This window comes from Vanellus vanellus (assembly GCF_965231255.1).
Source record: "Vanellus vanellus genome assembly, contig: HAP1_SCAFFOLD_411, whole genome shotgun sequence".
Lineage (NCBI taxonomy): Eukaryota > Metazoa > Chordata > Aves > Charadriiformes > Charadriidae > Vanellus > Vanellus vanellus.
The window spans coordinates 93555-111054 of record NW_028126635.1 but is presented as its reverse complement, the minus strand read 5'-3'; the positions used below and the strand labels follow the sequence as shown (position 1 = coordinate 111054).

The following is a 17500-nucleotide window of genomic DNA, read 5'->3' as shown; positions in this document are numbered from 1 at the left end:
GGAACGACGACAGAGTTGCATTGAGCGGCCAAAATGTCTCCTGATTTCGAGTGGCAAGCAACTTTTTTTTTTTTCTATTTTATGTATATGTCATATAATATTATATTCTATGTTATATATTCTATGTTATATATTCTATGTTATATATTCTATGTTATATATTATATATTATATAGTGTACTATATAGTATTATGTATTATGCATTATGTATTATGTAATGTATTATATTATATATATGTTATATGTTATGTACTGTATATTGTATATTATATATAATATATGTTATATGTTGTGTGTTATATGTTATGTATTGTATATTGTATAATGTATGTTTTATATTGTATTTGTATATTATATATTATATATTGTATATTATTATATATTATATATTATATATTATATATTATATATTATATATTATGTAGTATTATGTATTATGTATTATATTATATGTTATACGTTATGTGTTATATGTTATGTATTGTATGTTGTATAATGTGTATTATATATTATATATTATATATTATATATTATATATTATATATTATATGTTATACGTTATGTGTTATATGTTATACGTTATGTGTTATACGTTATGTATTGTATATGGTATATTATGTATAATATATGTTATATGTTATACGTTATGTGTTATACGTTATGTATTGTATATGGTATATTATGTATAATATATGTTATATGTTATACGTTATGTGTTATACGTTATGTATTGTATATTGTATATTATGTATAATATATGTTATATGTTATACGTTATGTGTTATACGTTATGTATTGTATATTGTATATTATGTATAATATATGTTATATGTTATACGTTATGTGTTATACGTTATGTATTGTATATTGTATATTATGTATAATATATGTTATATGTTATACGTTATGTGTTATACGTTATGTATTGTATATTGTATATTATGTATAATATGTTATATGTTATACGTTATGTGTTATACGTTATGTATTGTATAATGTATAATGTATATTATATATAATATGTTATATGTTATACGTTATGTGTTTTACGTTATGTATTTTATAATGTATAATGTATATTATATATAATATGTTATATGTTATACGTTATGTGTTATACGTTATGTATTTTATAATGTATAATGTATATTATATATTATATATTGTCTATTGTGTATTGTATATTATACATATATAATATTATACATATATAATATTATACACATTCTATATGTATAATATACAATATGCAATAGTATATATACAATATTGTACAATATATAGTATATATTATATATTGTATCTAGTTATAAATATATAATTAAAATTATATTTAACTTAATTATATTAAATAAGTATATATTATAAATACATAATACATATTATATAATGATGCATAATATCATATAGTAATATACAATTATTATTATCTATTATATCTTTATCATAAAATATATTATATATTTATTATATATTATACATTGTATATTATACGTTGTATATTATATATTGTATGTTGTATATTGCATATTGTCTATTGTATACTCCATATTCTATATTGGATAACGCATAATGCACATTGCATAACATATGCGTTTTTCTGCGCGTTGTATACGTTTCTGCCTTCGGCGGGTAACACACGTACGCGTTCAACACGGGCGCTTTTCTCGAGCCGGAAAAGCCGCGCTCTGTTCCGTTACGTTTACTAACAGCGGGTGAGTCCGACCTCTCGAGCTGTGCCAAGGGCCGGGGAGGGAAATTAAAAGCTATTAAAAATAATTAGGGGAAGAGAAGACAAATGTCATATTTCCATCTTGGTCGAGTGACAAGACTTTGAAATGGCACCTCTTAAACTTGACCAAATAATTCATATTTCAGTAATCGTTTTAGGAAAATAGTGGGGGGAGGAATATCCATAGGAAGTGTTACCGACTAAAAATTGGAATTAAAATTAGATCCTTCAAAAACCGGGATACTTACATTGGAAACTTTGAAATTATAGAAAATGTAGGTTTTCTTCTCAACAGTACCTAAAATGCGGAGAAAGACATTTCAGTCGCGGGGCGGAGTGAGACAGCATTAGAAAAGGAAAGCGAAAAGACCAAAAAAAAAAAAAAAAAAAAGCGCTAATTATTATTATCATCATCATTATTATTATTATTATTATAATCATCATCATTATTATTATTATCATCATCATTATTATTATTATTATCATCATCATCATCATCATTACGCTTACCTTTGAAAGTTACCCCCTCTCCCGGACGGCTGCGGGACAAACTGCAACAATTTACGAAATCCCAATAATTTTTTGAAGAAAAAATTTCCAATCGTTTGCCGAATCGACCGATATTTCTCCGTTTTCCTTAAAAATCCCCATTTTTGGCGGCGTAGTCTTTGGCAAGTTCACAAGTCGCCTAGCGAGTCGTGACGTTGTTTGCGGCTGGGGGGTGGCGGAAAGCGGCACCCACCCATTTCGTTACGCGAATTTCTTTTGATTTATAATATAATAAGAATAATAATAAAAAAAAAAAAATCGATATTCAGGCCAAATAGGGGCCGGTTTAGTCCAGATTTTTGCTGTATTTTAATATTTTGACTTCTGCTGCTCTCTAAGAAACTTCTCCTCTTTAACCTACGTTTTACGGCCGTAGAGCTAAACAAAGCTTAAATATTTTCCCCCCTTTATTTTTTTTTTTTTTTTTTAAAAAAAAAAGTTTCTCGTGAACGGGAGACAAAAAGATACGGATTAGAGAATTTCAGGTCCGCCTGAAATTCAGTAGCATTAAGAGGAACATCCCAAAAAACAAAGCCCTTCGCTCTTCGTATTACAGCTGTTTGCGAATATAGAGAGAAATTCCATCCGCTGAAAGTAACAACCGCCGCCATCCCATAATAATATAGTGGTAATAGAGTGATAATATAGTAGCGATATACTACTAATAATATAGTAATAATAACGCAAAAATCTTCCGCTTTCAGTACAAGTTGGAGTGGTTTACACAACGTCTTCCAAAAAAAACCAAAAAAAACCAAAAAACACAAAAAAAAATTTAAAAAAAAAAAAAAACCTTTCGGAATAACCGTTTAAACCTCTTTCCCGCCTTTTCGAGAAAAGACGCGTTGAACGTTGGACAAAGGCTTCAAAAAGCAGCCGGAGGATTGAAGGAGTTATTCGGGTGCCTCCCCCGAAGCCTTAAAAAGATTTTAGAAAACTCGAGGTCCTTCATTCCCCAAAAATACCTTCACCTCAAAATGCAAATTAAAAAAAAAAAAAAAAAAAATCGGAGTGTTTTGTTGCTTTCCCTCGCTCGGGAATTTTTCCCCTCGCTCGGGAATTACCTCTGCTTTTCTCAGGCGCAGCTGTATTCCGAAGGCATTCGTTTTTCACCATAAAGAAAACAAATTTGGCCTAAAATTCACGTTTTTGGGTTTTTTTTTTTTTTCCTTTAAAAAATAATAAAAAAATTAAAAGGAGGGAAAATGTTTGATAGAAAAAAAAAAAAAAAACTTGGGAGTTGAGTAGTCCCGATCCCCGTTCACGGCACGAAGTTGTGGGGCTTTCGCCTGATTATTATATCCCCCCCAAAAAAAATAATAAGTTTTCCAACAGCCATTAACGAAAAGCGAAAGGGGGGGAAAGACAACGGGGTGTTATCTCGTCGGATTTGCGGAGGCACTGTGGTAACCAAACGCCTTAAATTTGGGGTTCGGTACCCCGACTTTTGAGTTAACGGCATTTCTGCCGATTTCCCAGAGAATTCAATGAAATCTGAGGCGTTCAGTAACCGCACGAGTTTTTTCGTCTTGAACCGAACCTTCTCGTGAACTTTGAACCGAACCTTCTCGTGAACTTTGAACCGAACCTTCTCGCGAACTTTGAACTGAACCTTCTCGTGAACTTTGAACCGAACCTTCTCGTGAACTTTGAACTGAACCTTCTCGTGAACTTTGAACTGAACCTTCTCGTGAACTTTGAACGGAACCTTCTCGTGAACTTTGAACCGAACCTTCTCGTGAACTTTGAACTGAACCTTCTCGTGAACTTTGTATCGAACCTTCTCGTGAACTTTGAACCGAACCTTCTCGTGAACTACGGGTTGTGTGCGTTCTTGTACCCGTGGAAACACTTTGGGGCGCACAACAGAAAGAACGTCAGTTGTGCCAGTGTGGTTTCCCGCTTGGCGGCGGCTTTACGCTTCGCCAAATCCGAACAAGAAAAAGAAAATTCAAAAAAATTCGGACGACCGCCTTTTTTTTTTTGTTGTTGTTCCACTCGACGGTGGGGAAAGTAGTAATAGCCTCTTACGCATTTCAAATGTTTATCTTTTTTTAAAATTTAAAACATTTCATTTCCCCCCCCCAAAAAAAAAAAAAAATTGGTTTGTTTTTTTTTTTTTATTTTTAAATTAATTTTCAAATTTTAATATTTCGGTCGCTGTGGGTAATTCGCTACGACAACCCACGCAGGCTCACCTGTCGATTCTCCGTCATCCCAGAATAGTTCCCCGACTGCCTCGTTGTTGTCATCCAGCGCAATGATGAGTCCCATCGGATTCTTACGGCTGTAGGAAAAAAAAAAAAAAAAAAACAAAAAAAACCAACAAACTCAACCCCGTGATTTTAGATGTATAATGAATATTTCGGCAGTCTTTAATGTTCACGTTAAGGGTATGGCATCCAACGGGGTTTCAAAGTGTTGAGAGTTGTCTTGCGTCAATCCTTGGCTGTCCAAGGTTTTGACGTTCAACGCCTTTCGTGCGACGGGCTGAAATCCACGGTGAGATTAAAATAAATTTAAAAAAAAAAAAAAGGAAAAACCAAACCAAACCAAAACCAAATCAAAACCAAACCGAAAGAAAACAAAACAAAAGAAACCAAAACAAAACAAAAAACAAAAAAAAAACCAAACCGAAACCGAAAAAAGTAACAAAAAACAAAACAAACAAACAAAACAAAAAAAAAAACAAAACAAAACCAAACCAAAACAAAACCAAACAACAAAAAAAACACAAACAAAAAAAAACAAACAAAACCAAAAAAAACAAAACAAAACAAAACAAACCAAAATGAAAGAAACCAAACCAAAACAAAAAACAAAAAACAAAAAACAAAAAAAAAACAAAACAAACCAAAACAATCCAAATCAAAAGAAAACAAACCAAACCAAACCAACAAAAACAAAACAAAACAAACAAAAAAAAACAAAACCAACCAACCAAACCAAACCAAAACAAAAAACAACAACAACAACAAAACACAACAAAACACAACAAAACACAACAAAACACAACAAAACACACCAAAACACAACAAAACACAACAACAAAACAAAAAAAAACCAAACAAAAAAAAACAAACAAAACCAGAAAAAACTAAACCAAACCAAAACAAAACACAACACAACAAAACACAACAAAAAACAACAACAACAACAAAAAAAACCAAACAAAACCAGAAAAACCAAACCAAACCAACAACAAAAGACCAACAAAAGACCAACAAAAGACCAACAAAAGGCCAACAAAAGGCCAACAAAAGGCCAACAAAAGGCCAACAAAAGGCCAACAAAAGACCAACAAAAAGCCAACAAAAGACCAACAAAAGACCAACAAAAGACAACAAAAAAAAAAAAAACAAAAAGCCAACAAAAAGCCAACAAAAAGCCAACAAAAAGCCACCAAAAAGCCACCAAAAAGCCACCAAAAAGCCAACAAAAAGCCAACAAAAAGCCAACAAAAAGCCACAACAACAACACACAAAAAAACAAAACAAAAAAAAAAAAAAACAAAACAAAAGAAACCAAAAAACCCCAAACAACCCAAAAACCCCAATCAAACCAAAAACCCCAATCAAACCAAAAACCCCAATCAAACCAAAAAACCCCAATCAAACCAAAAAACCCCAATCAAACCAAAAAACCCCAACCAACCCAAAAACCCCAACCAACCCAAAAACCCCAATCAAACCCAAAAACCCCAAACAACCCAAAAAACCCCAATCAAACCAAAAAACCCCAATCAAACCCAAAAACCCCAACCAACCCAAAAACCCCCCAACCAACCCAAAAACCCCAAACAAACAACCCAAAAACCCCAACCAACCCCAAAGCCCTCTTTCGTCGCTGGCCGTGGTGCTGACATCCCAAATTCCTGAGGCGCCACCGTCACACATGAAACGTTACCCGACAACGCCCCTACTGCTGCAGATCGGGTATTGCTGTAACGTGATAACCTCCTACGGACCTCACCGCTAATAACGAAAATCCGTAATTCCAAAAAAAACCCAAAAAAAACTATTCGCCTGATAAGAGTAGTGCCGATAATAAGAACGATTAATAATTCGACTTTTTTTTTTTTTTTTTTCACCCCCCCCCCCTTCCTTCCCCAACAAGCAGCTGCCCTCGACTTCAGTTTTGGAACCGCGTTCCGTAGGCGTGCCGCGCGGAGATTTACCTCGCCACCGTGGTGGTGGCCGGCCGCTGGAAAGGGAAGATGTAACCTCCTCTCAAGTGAAGCCCCATTTTGGCTGCGGGAAGGTTCAGCTCTACCCACTGCTTTCTCAGCCAGAGATTTGCGCCCTGATTAAGAGGGAAAGAAAGAAGAGGAATGGGATTACGTTATTTGCCGCTGCCTTAAATCCTGAGGTTTGGGATTCATTCTGCTCCGGTCTTCCTCTTAGTCAGAGGTTTCAGTTCCGCTGCCTGTGGTCGGCAAAGTCAAACCTCCGTAGAGCAGATTTCGTCTTATTGTTTCATCTGAAGATTTCGTCTTATTATTTCATCATCTTAAGATTTCGTCTTATTGTTTCACCTTAAGATTTCGTCTTATTATTTCATCATCTTAAGATTTCGTCTTATTGTTTCACCATCTTAAGATTTCGTCTTATTATTTCATCATCTTAAGATTTCGTCTTATTGTTTCACCTTAAGATTTCGTCTTATTGTTTCATCTTAAGATTTCGTCTTATTGTTTCACCTTAAGATTTCGTCTTATTGTTTCACCTTAAGATTTCGTCTTATTGTTTCACCTTAAGATTTCGTCTTATTGTTTCACCTTAAGATTTCGTCTTATTGTTTCACCTTAAGATTTCGTCTTATTGTTTCATCTTAAGATTTCGTCTTATTGTTTCACCTTAAGATTTCGTCTTATTGTTTCATCTTAAGATTTCATCTTATTATTTCATCGTCTTAAAATTTCATCTTATTATTTAATCTTAAGATTTCGCCTTATTATTTCATCTTAAGATTTCGTCTTATTGTTTCATCTGAAGATTTCTTCTTATTATTTCGTCTTAAGATTTCATCTTATTATTTCATCGTCTTAAAATTTCATCTTATTTCATCTTAAGATTTCGTCTTATGGTTTCATCTGAAGATTTCGTCTTATTATTTCATCTCAAGATTTCATCTTATTATTTCATCTCAAGATTTCGTCTTATTGTTTCATCTCAAGATTTCATCTTATTGTTTCGTCTTAAGATTTCGTCTTAAGATTTCATCTTATTATTTCATCTCAAGATTTCGTCTTATTATTTCGTCTTAAGATTTCGTCTTATTATTTCATCTTAAGATTTTGTCTTATTATTTCATCGTCTTAAAATTTCATCTTAGTTCATCTTAAGATTTCGTGTTATTGCATCATCTGAAGATTTCGTCTTATTGTTTCATCTCAAGATTTCATCTTATTATTTCGTCTGAAGATTTCGTCTTATTATTTCATCTCAAGATTTCATCTTATTATTTCATCTGAAGATTTCGTCTTATTATTTCGTCTTAAGATTTCGTCTTATTATTTCGTCTTAAGATTTCGTCTTATTATTTCATCTGAAGATTTCGTCTTATTATTTCGTCTTAAGATTTCGTCTTATTATTTCATCTGAAGATTTCGTCTTATTATTTCATCTCAAGATTTCATCTTATTATTTCATCGTCTTAAAATTTCATCTTATTTCATCTTAAGATTTCGTCTTATTGTTTCATCTTAAGATTTCATCTTATTATTTCATCTCAAGATTTTGTGTTATTGTTTTATCTGAAGATTTCGTCTTATTATTTCATCTCAAGATTTCGTCTTATTGTTTCATCTCAAGATTTCGTCTTATTGTTTCATCTTAAGATTTCATCTTATTATTTCATCTCAAGATTTTGTGTTATTGTTTTATCTGAAGATTTTGTCTTATTATTTCATCTCAAGATTTCGTTTTATTGTTTCATCTGAAGATTTCGTCTTATTATTTCATCTGAAGATTTTGCCTTATTTCGTCAGGACAGAACTCAGAAGGTTGTGATCAGCGGCACAGAGTCTCGTTGGGGACCTGTAACCAGTGGTGTCCCCCAGGGGTCAATACTCGGTGCAATTTTGTTTAATATATTCATTAATGACCTGGATGAGGGGACAGAGTGTATCCTCAGCAAGTTTGCTGATGATACCAAACTGGGTGGGGTGGGTGACACCCCAGAGGGCTGTGCTGCCATCCAGCGCGACCTGGACAGGCTGGAGAGCTGGGCAGAGAAGAACCTAATGAGGTTCAACAAAAGCAAGTGTGGGGTCCTGCACCTGGGGAGGAAGAATGCAAAGCACCAGTATAGGTTAGGGGTGGACCTGCTGGGAAGTAGCTCGGAGGAGAAGGATCTGGGGGTTGTGGTAGACAGTAAATTATCCATGGCCCAGCAATGTGCCCTTGTTGCCAAAAAGGCCAATGGAATCCTGGGCTGCATAGGGAAGAGTGTGGCCAGTAGGTCAAAGGAGGTCATTCTCCCCCTCTACTCTGCCCTGGTGAGGCCACAACTGGAGTGCTGTGTCCAGTTCTGGGCTCCCCAGTTCAAGAGGGACAGGGAACTGCTGGAGCGAGTCCAGCGAAGGGCAACGAAGATGATGAAGGCGTTGGAGCATCTCCATTATGAGGAAGGGCTGAGAGCGTTGGGACTCCCGGAGAAGGCTGAAGGAGACCTTCTTATGGCATATGAGTATCTAAAATTGGGTTGGAGGAGGATGGAACCAGGATCTTTCCAGTGGTTCCCAGTGACAGGACGAGGGGTGATGGGCACAAGTTGGAACATAGGAAATTCCGTTCAAATCCACAGAAAAACTTCTTTACGTTTCGGGTGACAGAGCACCGGCAAAGGCTGCCCAGGGAGGGGGTGGAGTCCCCTTCTCCGGAGATTTTGAAGACCCACCAGGATACGGTCCTGAGCGATGTGCTCCGGGCAATCCTGCTTTAGCAGGGGAGTTGGGCTGGATGATCTCTAGAGGTCCCTTCCGACTCTGAAAATTCCATGATTCTGTGATTTCATCTGAAGATTTCGTCTTATTATTTCGTCTTATCGTTTCATCTGAAGATTTCGTCTTATCGTTTCATCTGAAGATTTCGTCTTATTATTTCATCTTATTGTTTCATCTGAAGATTTCGTCTTATCGTTTCATCTGAAGATTTCGTCTTATTATTTCATCTTATTATTTCATCTGAAGATTTCGTCTTATCGTTTCATCTGAAGATTTCGTCTTATCATTTCATCTTATTATTTCATCTGAAGATTTCGTCTTATTATTTCATCTTATTATTTCATCTGAAGATTTCGTCTTATCGTTTCATCTGAAGATTTCGTCTTATTATTTCATCTTATTATTTCATCTGAAGATTTCGTCTTATCGTTTCATCTGAAGATTTCGTCTTATCGTTTCATCTGAAGATTTCGTCTTATTATTTCATCTTATTATTTCATCTGAAGATTTCGTCTTATCGTTTCATCTGAAGATTTCGTCTTATCGTTTCATCTGAAGATTTCGTCTTATTATTTCATCTTATTATTTCATCTGAAGATTTCGTCTTATCGTTTCATCTGAAGATTTCGTCTTATCATTTCATCTTATTATTTCATCTGAAGATTTCGTCTTATTATTTCATCTTATTATTTCATCTGAAGATTTCGTCTTATCGTTTCATCTGAAGATTTCGTCTTATTATTTCATCTTATTATTTCATCTGAAGATTTCGTCTTATCGTTTCATCTGAAGATTTCGTCTTATCGTTTCATCTGAAGATTTCGTCTTATTATTTCATCTTATTATTTCATCTGAAGATTTCGTCTTATCGTTTCATCTGAAGATTTCGTCTTATTATTTCATCTTATTATTTCATCTGAAGATTTCGTCTTATCGTTTCATCTGAAGATTTCGTCTTATTATTTCATCTTATTATTTCATCTGAAGATTTCGTCTTATCGTTTCATCTGAAGATTTCGTCTTATTATTTCATCTTATTATTTCATCTGAAGATTTCGTCTTATTATTTCATCTTATTATTTCATCTGAAGATTTCGTCTTATCGTTTCATCTGAAGATTTCGTCTTATTATTTCATCTTATTATTTCATCTGAAGATTTCGTCTTATTATTTCATCTTATTATTTCATCTGAAGATTTCGTCTTATCGTTTCATCTGAAGATTTCGTCTTATTATTTCATCTTATTATTTCATCTGAAGATTTCGTCTTATTATTTCATCTTATTATTTCATCTGAAGATTTCGTCTTATCGTTTCATCTGAAGATTTCGTCTTATTATTTCATCTTATTATTTCATCTGAAGATTTCGTCTTATTATTTCATCTTATTATTTCATCTGAAGATTTCGTCTTATCGTTTCATCTGAAGATTTCGTCTTATCGTTTCATCTGAAGATTTCGTCTTATTATTTCATCTTATTATTTCATCTGAAGATTTCGTCTTATTATTTCATCTTATTATTTCATCTGAAGATTTCGTCTTATCGTTTCATCTGAAGATTTCGTCTTATTATTTCATCTTATTATTTCATCTGAAGATTTCGTCTTATCGTTTCATCTTATTATTTCATCTGAAGATTTCGTCTTATCGTTTCATCATAAGATTTAATAACGCTTATGAAATCGCATTATTTATTTCCCAATGAAGCCAGCCAGAGCAAATCCTGCCGGGATATCCGAAACGAACCGTATCCCTTTTCCACCGACTAAAACCACCACCGCAGCAGCGGGAAATTCATTTCCAAAAATGAGATTAGGAAGAGTTAATGGCCAACACCTTTGTGCGTTATTAATAATATCGTATTTTGCTTTGATACACACACACACACACACACACCCCTTTTCCTTAAGGTTTTCTTTAGCCTTTTCCTCCTAAATCCTGAACTCGCCCCACAGCTCTGTCCACCTTCTCGCTTGGACGTTCAGAACCCCCCACCGGATTATTCCCACTTACTCACCGAATCGTAATCGTACCAGATTGCGTCAGGGATATACGCTTGGATGACCTCCACCCCCTGGAATGGGAAACACGGAAATTATTTTCGCATTCGAACCCACGTTAACCCCATGAGGTGGGTTGACCACGGGGGGGGAGGAGGTGACCAGGTGCCCACCCAGCCGCTCTCTCCATCCCCCTCCTCAACCGGATGGGGCGAGGGTGGTGGTGGGGGGAAGGGAATACCATGAAAATAAGCCAAAATTTCCCCAAATCGTAATAAAATTGACAACGGTATTTCCCCTCGGTTGATATTTCCCCTCGGTTGATATTTCCCCGCGGTTGATATTTCCCTCTTTTGGGGTTTCTTTCATGGTTTTCTTTCACGGGTTTTTCTACATCGATGCCCGAAGAAGGAACGAAAGGTGTCATTTCAGCAAAGCCGTGAAGACAGAAACTCGCCCCCAAATTTACCCCAAAATAACCCCAAAATTACAATGCTGTAAACGCTCCATCTCAGAGGATATTCGCAAGCGCCGGTAAATCTCGATTTTCCTTTTCCCACGTGGGTTCGTTTCAGATATTTCCTACGTTTCATGAGCGCTCCTCTGAATTAATTTGCTCCTCTGAATTAATTTGCTCCTCTGAATTAATTTGCTCCTCTGAACAGCAGACGCGGTACAAGAACTCACGAGGGTTAATACGAGATTTTGGCGCCGGGAAAAACAACGAGCGGTATTTTTGGCCTAATGCTAAAATAATATGCTAAAAAATAATATGCTAAAAATAATATGCTAAAAAAAATGCAAATTTAAAGCGAAAATGATGGAGTTTAGGGGGGAAATTAAATTTAGGAGGGGGAAAAAAAATGAATTTACGGAGAAAATTAAATTCTATTTAATACGCATGAAAGAAGGATATATCGAGGTTTATATTAAGACACGTGTTTCCACCGGAGAAATATTATAGCTAATGAACGAGAGGCTTTTTGGGAATAGTCTTTCCGCTTCTCGCCGAGACAGTTCAGGCTAAAATAGGGCCGGAGCAAATTTACGAGGTTGACCGGAGCAAATTTACGAGGTTGACCAGAGAAAATTTATGAGGTTGACCAGAGAAAATTTATGAGGTTGACCGGAGAAAATTTACGAGGTTGACCAGAGCAAATTTACGAGGTTGACAGGATAAAATTTACGAGGTTGACCAGAGCAAATTTACGAGGTTGACAGGATAAAATTTATGATGTTGACCGGAGCAAATTTACGAGGTTGACCACAGAAAATTTATGAGGTTGACAGGAGCAAATTTATGATGTTGACCGGAGCAAATTTACGAGGTTGACCACAGAAAATTTATGAGGTTGACAGGAGCAAATTTATGAGGTTGACCAGAGAAAATTTATGATGTTCACCAGAGCAAATTTACGAGGTTGACCGGAGCAAATTTACGAGGTTGACCGGAGCAAATTTATGATGTTCACCGGAGCAAATTTATGATGTTGACTGGAGCAAATTTACGAGGTTGACACCATAAAATTTATGAGGTTGACAGGAGCAAATTTATGACAGGAGAAAATTTATGAGGTTGACCGGAGCAAATTTACGAGGTTGACAGGAGCAAATTTATGAGGTTGACCGGAGCAAATTTATGATGTTGACCAGAGCAAATTTACGAGGTTGACCAGAGCAAATTTATGATGTTGACCAGAGCAAATTTATGATGTTGACCGGAGAAAATTTACGAGGTTGACCAGAGAAAATTTACGAGGTTGACCGGAGCAAATTTACGAGGTTGACCGGAGCAAATTTACGAGGTTGACCGGAGAAAATTTACGAGGTTGACCAGAGAAAATTTATGAGGTTGACCGGAGAAAATTTATGATGTTGACCAGAGAAAATTTATGAGGTTGACCGGAGAAAATTTATGAGGTTGACCGGAGAAAATTTACGAGGTTGACCAGAGAAAATTTATGAGGTTGACCAGAGAAAATTTACGAGGTTGACCGGAGCAAATTTACGAGGTTGACCGGAGCAAATTTACGAGGTTGACCAGAGAAAATTTATGAGGTTGACCGGAGCAAATTTATGATGTTGACCGGAGAAAATTTATGAGGTTGACCGGAGCAAATTTATGATGTTGACCAGAGAAAATTTATGATGTTGACCAGAGAAAATTTATGATGTTGACCAGAGCAAATTTACGAGGTTGACCAGAGCAAATTTACGAGGTTGACCAGAGCAAATTTATGAGGTTGACCGGAGAAAATTTACGAGGTTGACAGGAGCAAATTTACGAGGTTGACCAGAGCAAATTTATGAGGTTGACCAGAGAAAATTTATGATGTTCACCGGAGCAAATTTATGAGGTTCACCGGAGAACCGGAGCAAATTTATGAGTTTCACCGGAGAAACGGAAGACCCTATTTTCCTTTTTTATTTGGGTTTGGGTTTTTTTGATTTTTTTTCTCCTCTTCCCCAACTTAAAAAACGGAGGGGGAGCGTGATTCCAAGGGAAATACATTCGCCCTAAAGAGGGGAATTCTGACTTTTAAGCTGAATAACAGCGTCATCCCAAGACCGAATGAGAGAGGAAAATCCAAAGGCGGTTTCAAATCGAGGGAATAAAAGAACGAGGAGAACAGAAAGTCGAGAAATTTGACTGCCTGGGGCTCGTACCGTACTTCAAAAGGTGGCGCTGGCGACTCGAGGTGCCCACCCCCCCCCATGAATTTAGGATAAGGCGTCAAGAAAGTGCAACCTACTGGCTCAAGCACAGGAGTAATGAGGAGCCCGGGACCCCAGAGGAACTGCTTGTCCACACTCCACGTTTCTTCATCAGAATAAAACCTAAAGAAACGAGAAAACGGCGGCGTTAACGGCTCTTCCTAAGAAAGAGCGCGTAAAGAAATGTGGTCACCGAGCAATCTCAACGTTGCAAGGTTTCGGTGGTCTAGAATCACTACCGGAAAGGGGTGGAGACGATCTGAGGTTAAGAAAAGAAATTCGTAGCTTAATTAATTTCAGATGTCTTAATTACGCGTATGCCGCCAAGCGTGTCCGGGCGCGTCTGGTCGTAATATCATTCCATTCGAGAGTTTCGAGGAAATGAAGGGCGAGGAAAGCAATGTTTTAAAAATCTACGTGCCGGTGGTGGAGAATAATCCGCTCGGCCGCCAACGACGTGTCGGCACCCACAGTACCGCAGAATTGACAGACTTTTACAGAATACCACAGAATTTTAGGCAGAAATTACGCGCCCGTCTTAATGACTCTCCCCGCGGCCCCCAAAATGGCGTTCCGCGAACGTAGACGTCCGTAGAGAGGGTGACGGGCGGCGTCCTTCACGCGTCCTTCACACAGCAGCGTTCGACCTCCCCGAATTAATCGCCTTTGGGCGCTGTGAAGGTCAACTTACTCGTGGAGAACCGGCCGCGCCACCGTGTCGCCTCGGGTGTGAGCTCTGTAGAAGAGCGTGTACAGGTAGGGCAGCAACGTGTAGCGGATGTTCAAGTAGTGCTTTGAGGATTCCACCAAAACCGAATCAGCTCCAAAGAACGCTGGATCCTGGGGCTGAAAAGAAAATTTCTTATTGTCGGTCTCATTTCGTGAATATATTATCATTAAACATTCTGATGCCACTTTTCGTTATTACAGAGCATTTGGGGGGGGGGCTGCAACCCACCCCCCGGGGTGGTAGGTCAGATGGCAGCAGGCGCTTCGCCTCATTGTAGACAGCACCAACGGGGACCAACTTTGATGTCAGATGGTGACTGCCGAAAATTAAACGGTGCCAAACGCACTCGGCGAGGCCCACGATTAACCCCTACAAAGCCAAACCTTTCGGAGGGGGGATTTCCCAAAGCTTCTGCCAACCGCTAACCCGTCGGCCGTTTAATGACCCGTCACAAAATTTCGTTATCGGAATTCAACTTCATTGTCAGAATTCAACTTCATTGTCAGAATTCAACTTTGTTGTCAGAATTCAACTTTGTTGTCAGAATTCAACTTTGTTATCAGAATTAAATTTCATTGTCAGAATTAAATTTCATTGTCAGAATTAAATTTCATTGTCAGAATTCAACTTTGTTATCAGAATTCAACTTCGTTATCAGAATTCAACTTCGTTATCAGAATTCAACTTCGTTATCAGAATTCAACTTCGTTATCAGAATTCAATTTCGTTATCAGAATTCAATTTCGTTATCAGAATTAAATTTCGTTATCAGAATTAAATTTCGTTATCAGAATTCAACTTCGTTGTCAGAATTCAATTTCGTTGTCAGAATTCAATTTCGTTGTCAGAATTCAATTTCGTTATCAGAATTAAATTTCGTTATCAGAATTAAATTTCATTGTCAGAATTCAACTTCGTTGTCAGAATTCAACTTCGTTGTCAGAATTCAATTTCGTTATCAGAATTAAATTTCGTTATCAGAATCAAATTTCATTGTCAGAATTCAACTTCGTTGTCAGAATTCAACTTCGTTGTCAGAATTCAACTTCGTTGTCAGAATTCAACTTCGTTGTCAGAATTCAATTTCGTTGTCAGAATTCAATTTCGTTATCAGAATTAAATTTCGTTATCAGAATTAAATTTCATTGTCAGAATTCAACTTCGTTGTCAGAATTCAACTTCGTTGTCAGAATTAAATGTCATTGTCAGAATTCAACTTCGTTGTCAGAATTAAATTTCATTGTCAGAATTAAATGTCATTGTCAGAATTAAATTTCATTGTCAGAATTCAACTTTGTTGTCAGAATTAAATTTCATTGTCAGAATTCAACTTTGTTATCAGAATTAAATTTCATTGTCAGAATTAAATTTCATTGTCAGAATTCAACTTTGTTATCAGAATTAAATTTCATTGTCAGAATTAAATTTCATTGTCAGAATTCAACTTTGTTGTCAGAATTAAATTTCATTGTCAGAATTAAATTTCATTGTCAGAATTCAACTTTGTTGTCAGAATTAAATTTCATTGTCAGAATTAAATTTCATTGTCAGAATTCAACTTTGTTGTCAGAATTAAATTTCATTGTCAGAATTAAATTTCATTGTCAGAATTAAATTTCATTATCAGAATTCAACTTCGTTATGAGAATTCAATTTCATTCTCAGAATTCAACGTCGTGTTCGGAACCGCCGTGCGTACCGCCAAACCCAATTCCGGCGCCGGCTGCGCCACTTACTATGTATTTTTCCGAATTGTGATTCCTGGAAAAGGGGTAAAACGCCCCCACTTGCATCCATCGTCTGCAGAGTTCTTCCGTGGTGTTTTCGAAGAAGCCGCAAATATCTGCTCCGATCTTAAAATAAAAATCGGAAGAAGTTGTTCGTACGGGAAATTGCAGCTCCGGTCTCCACCAAAAAAAAAAAAAAAAAACCTCCAAGGACTGAGTTGCAGAGATTTTTTTAATTTTTTAATTTTGTAAATTTTTTTAATTTTGTAAAATTTTTTAATTTAAAAAAAAATATTTTTTAAATTTTTTTAATTTCTTTAATTTCTTTAAATTTTTTATTTTTTTTAATTTTTTAATTTTTTAAATTTTTTGGTTTTTATTTTTTAAATTTTTTAATTTTAAAATTTTTTTATTTTTAAATTTTTTGATTTTTTTATTTTTTAAATTTTTTATTTTAAAATTTTTTTATTTTTTAAATTTTTTATTTTAAAATTTTTTAAATTTTTTAAATTTTTTAATTTTTTCAATTTTTTCAATTTTTTCAATTTTTTTATTTTTAATTTTTAAATTTCTTTAATTTTTTATTTTTAATTTTTTAATTTTTAATTTTTAAATTTTTGTGTTTTTTAATGTTTTAAATTTTTTAATTTTTTAATTTTTAAAATTTTTTAAATTTTTAAAATCTTTTAAAATTTTTTTAAATTTTAAATTTTTTTATTTTTTAAATTTTTTTTATTTTTTATTTTTTTAAGTTTTAAAATTTTTTTATTTTTAAATTTTTTTTAAATTTTTTTGGTTTTTTAAATGTTTTTATTTTTTTTTTTTTTAATTTTTTTTTTCTCCAATTTTATCCCTAATCGCTCAACCGGAGTAACAGAATCGTTCTACGTAGTGTCTCCCAACTCTCTCTTCCACATCTAAATTTTCCCACTCTATTTTCCTCCGCTTGAACCCCGGAATTCCTGACGTTTGCCGCCATGCTTTTTGCGGCAGAAGTAAATTCACCTTTTTCTGATTTTTTTATTTTTCCTTTTCCCCCTGCAATTAATTTTGCGCTCCGCCTTCCCGCACGCCAGGAGTCCGAATAATTCCCCCTACA

General features: G+C 35.3%; 1 protein-coding gene across 1 annotated transcript in view; it reads right to left on the bottom strand.

Moving 5' to 3' along the window:
- LOC309684878 (maltase-glucoamylase-like) overlaps positions 1-17500 on the bottom strand; it is a gene marked incomplete at its 5' end in the record, with an annotated part of 63253 nt that overhangs the window by 26792 nt on the left and 18961 nt on the right. The window contains 7 exons of the mRNA XM_082500723.1: positions 1982-2031; positions 4481-4569; positions 6460-6584; positions 11247-11303; positions 13983-14067; positions 14636-14790; positions 16411-16527. Of these exons, the coding sequence (XP_082356849.1) occupies positions 1982-2031; positions 4481-4569; positions 6460-6584; positions 11247-11303; positions 13983-14067; positions 14636-14790; positions 16411-16527 (678 nt within the window). The remainder of the gene's footprint in view (positions 1-1981; positions 2032-4480; positions 4570-6459; positions 6585-11246; positions 11304-13982; positions 14068-14635; positions 14791-16410; positions 16528-17500) is intronic.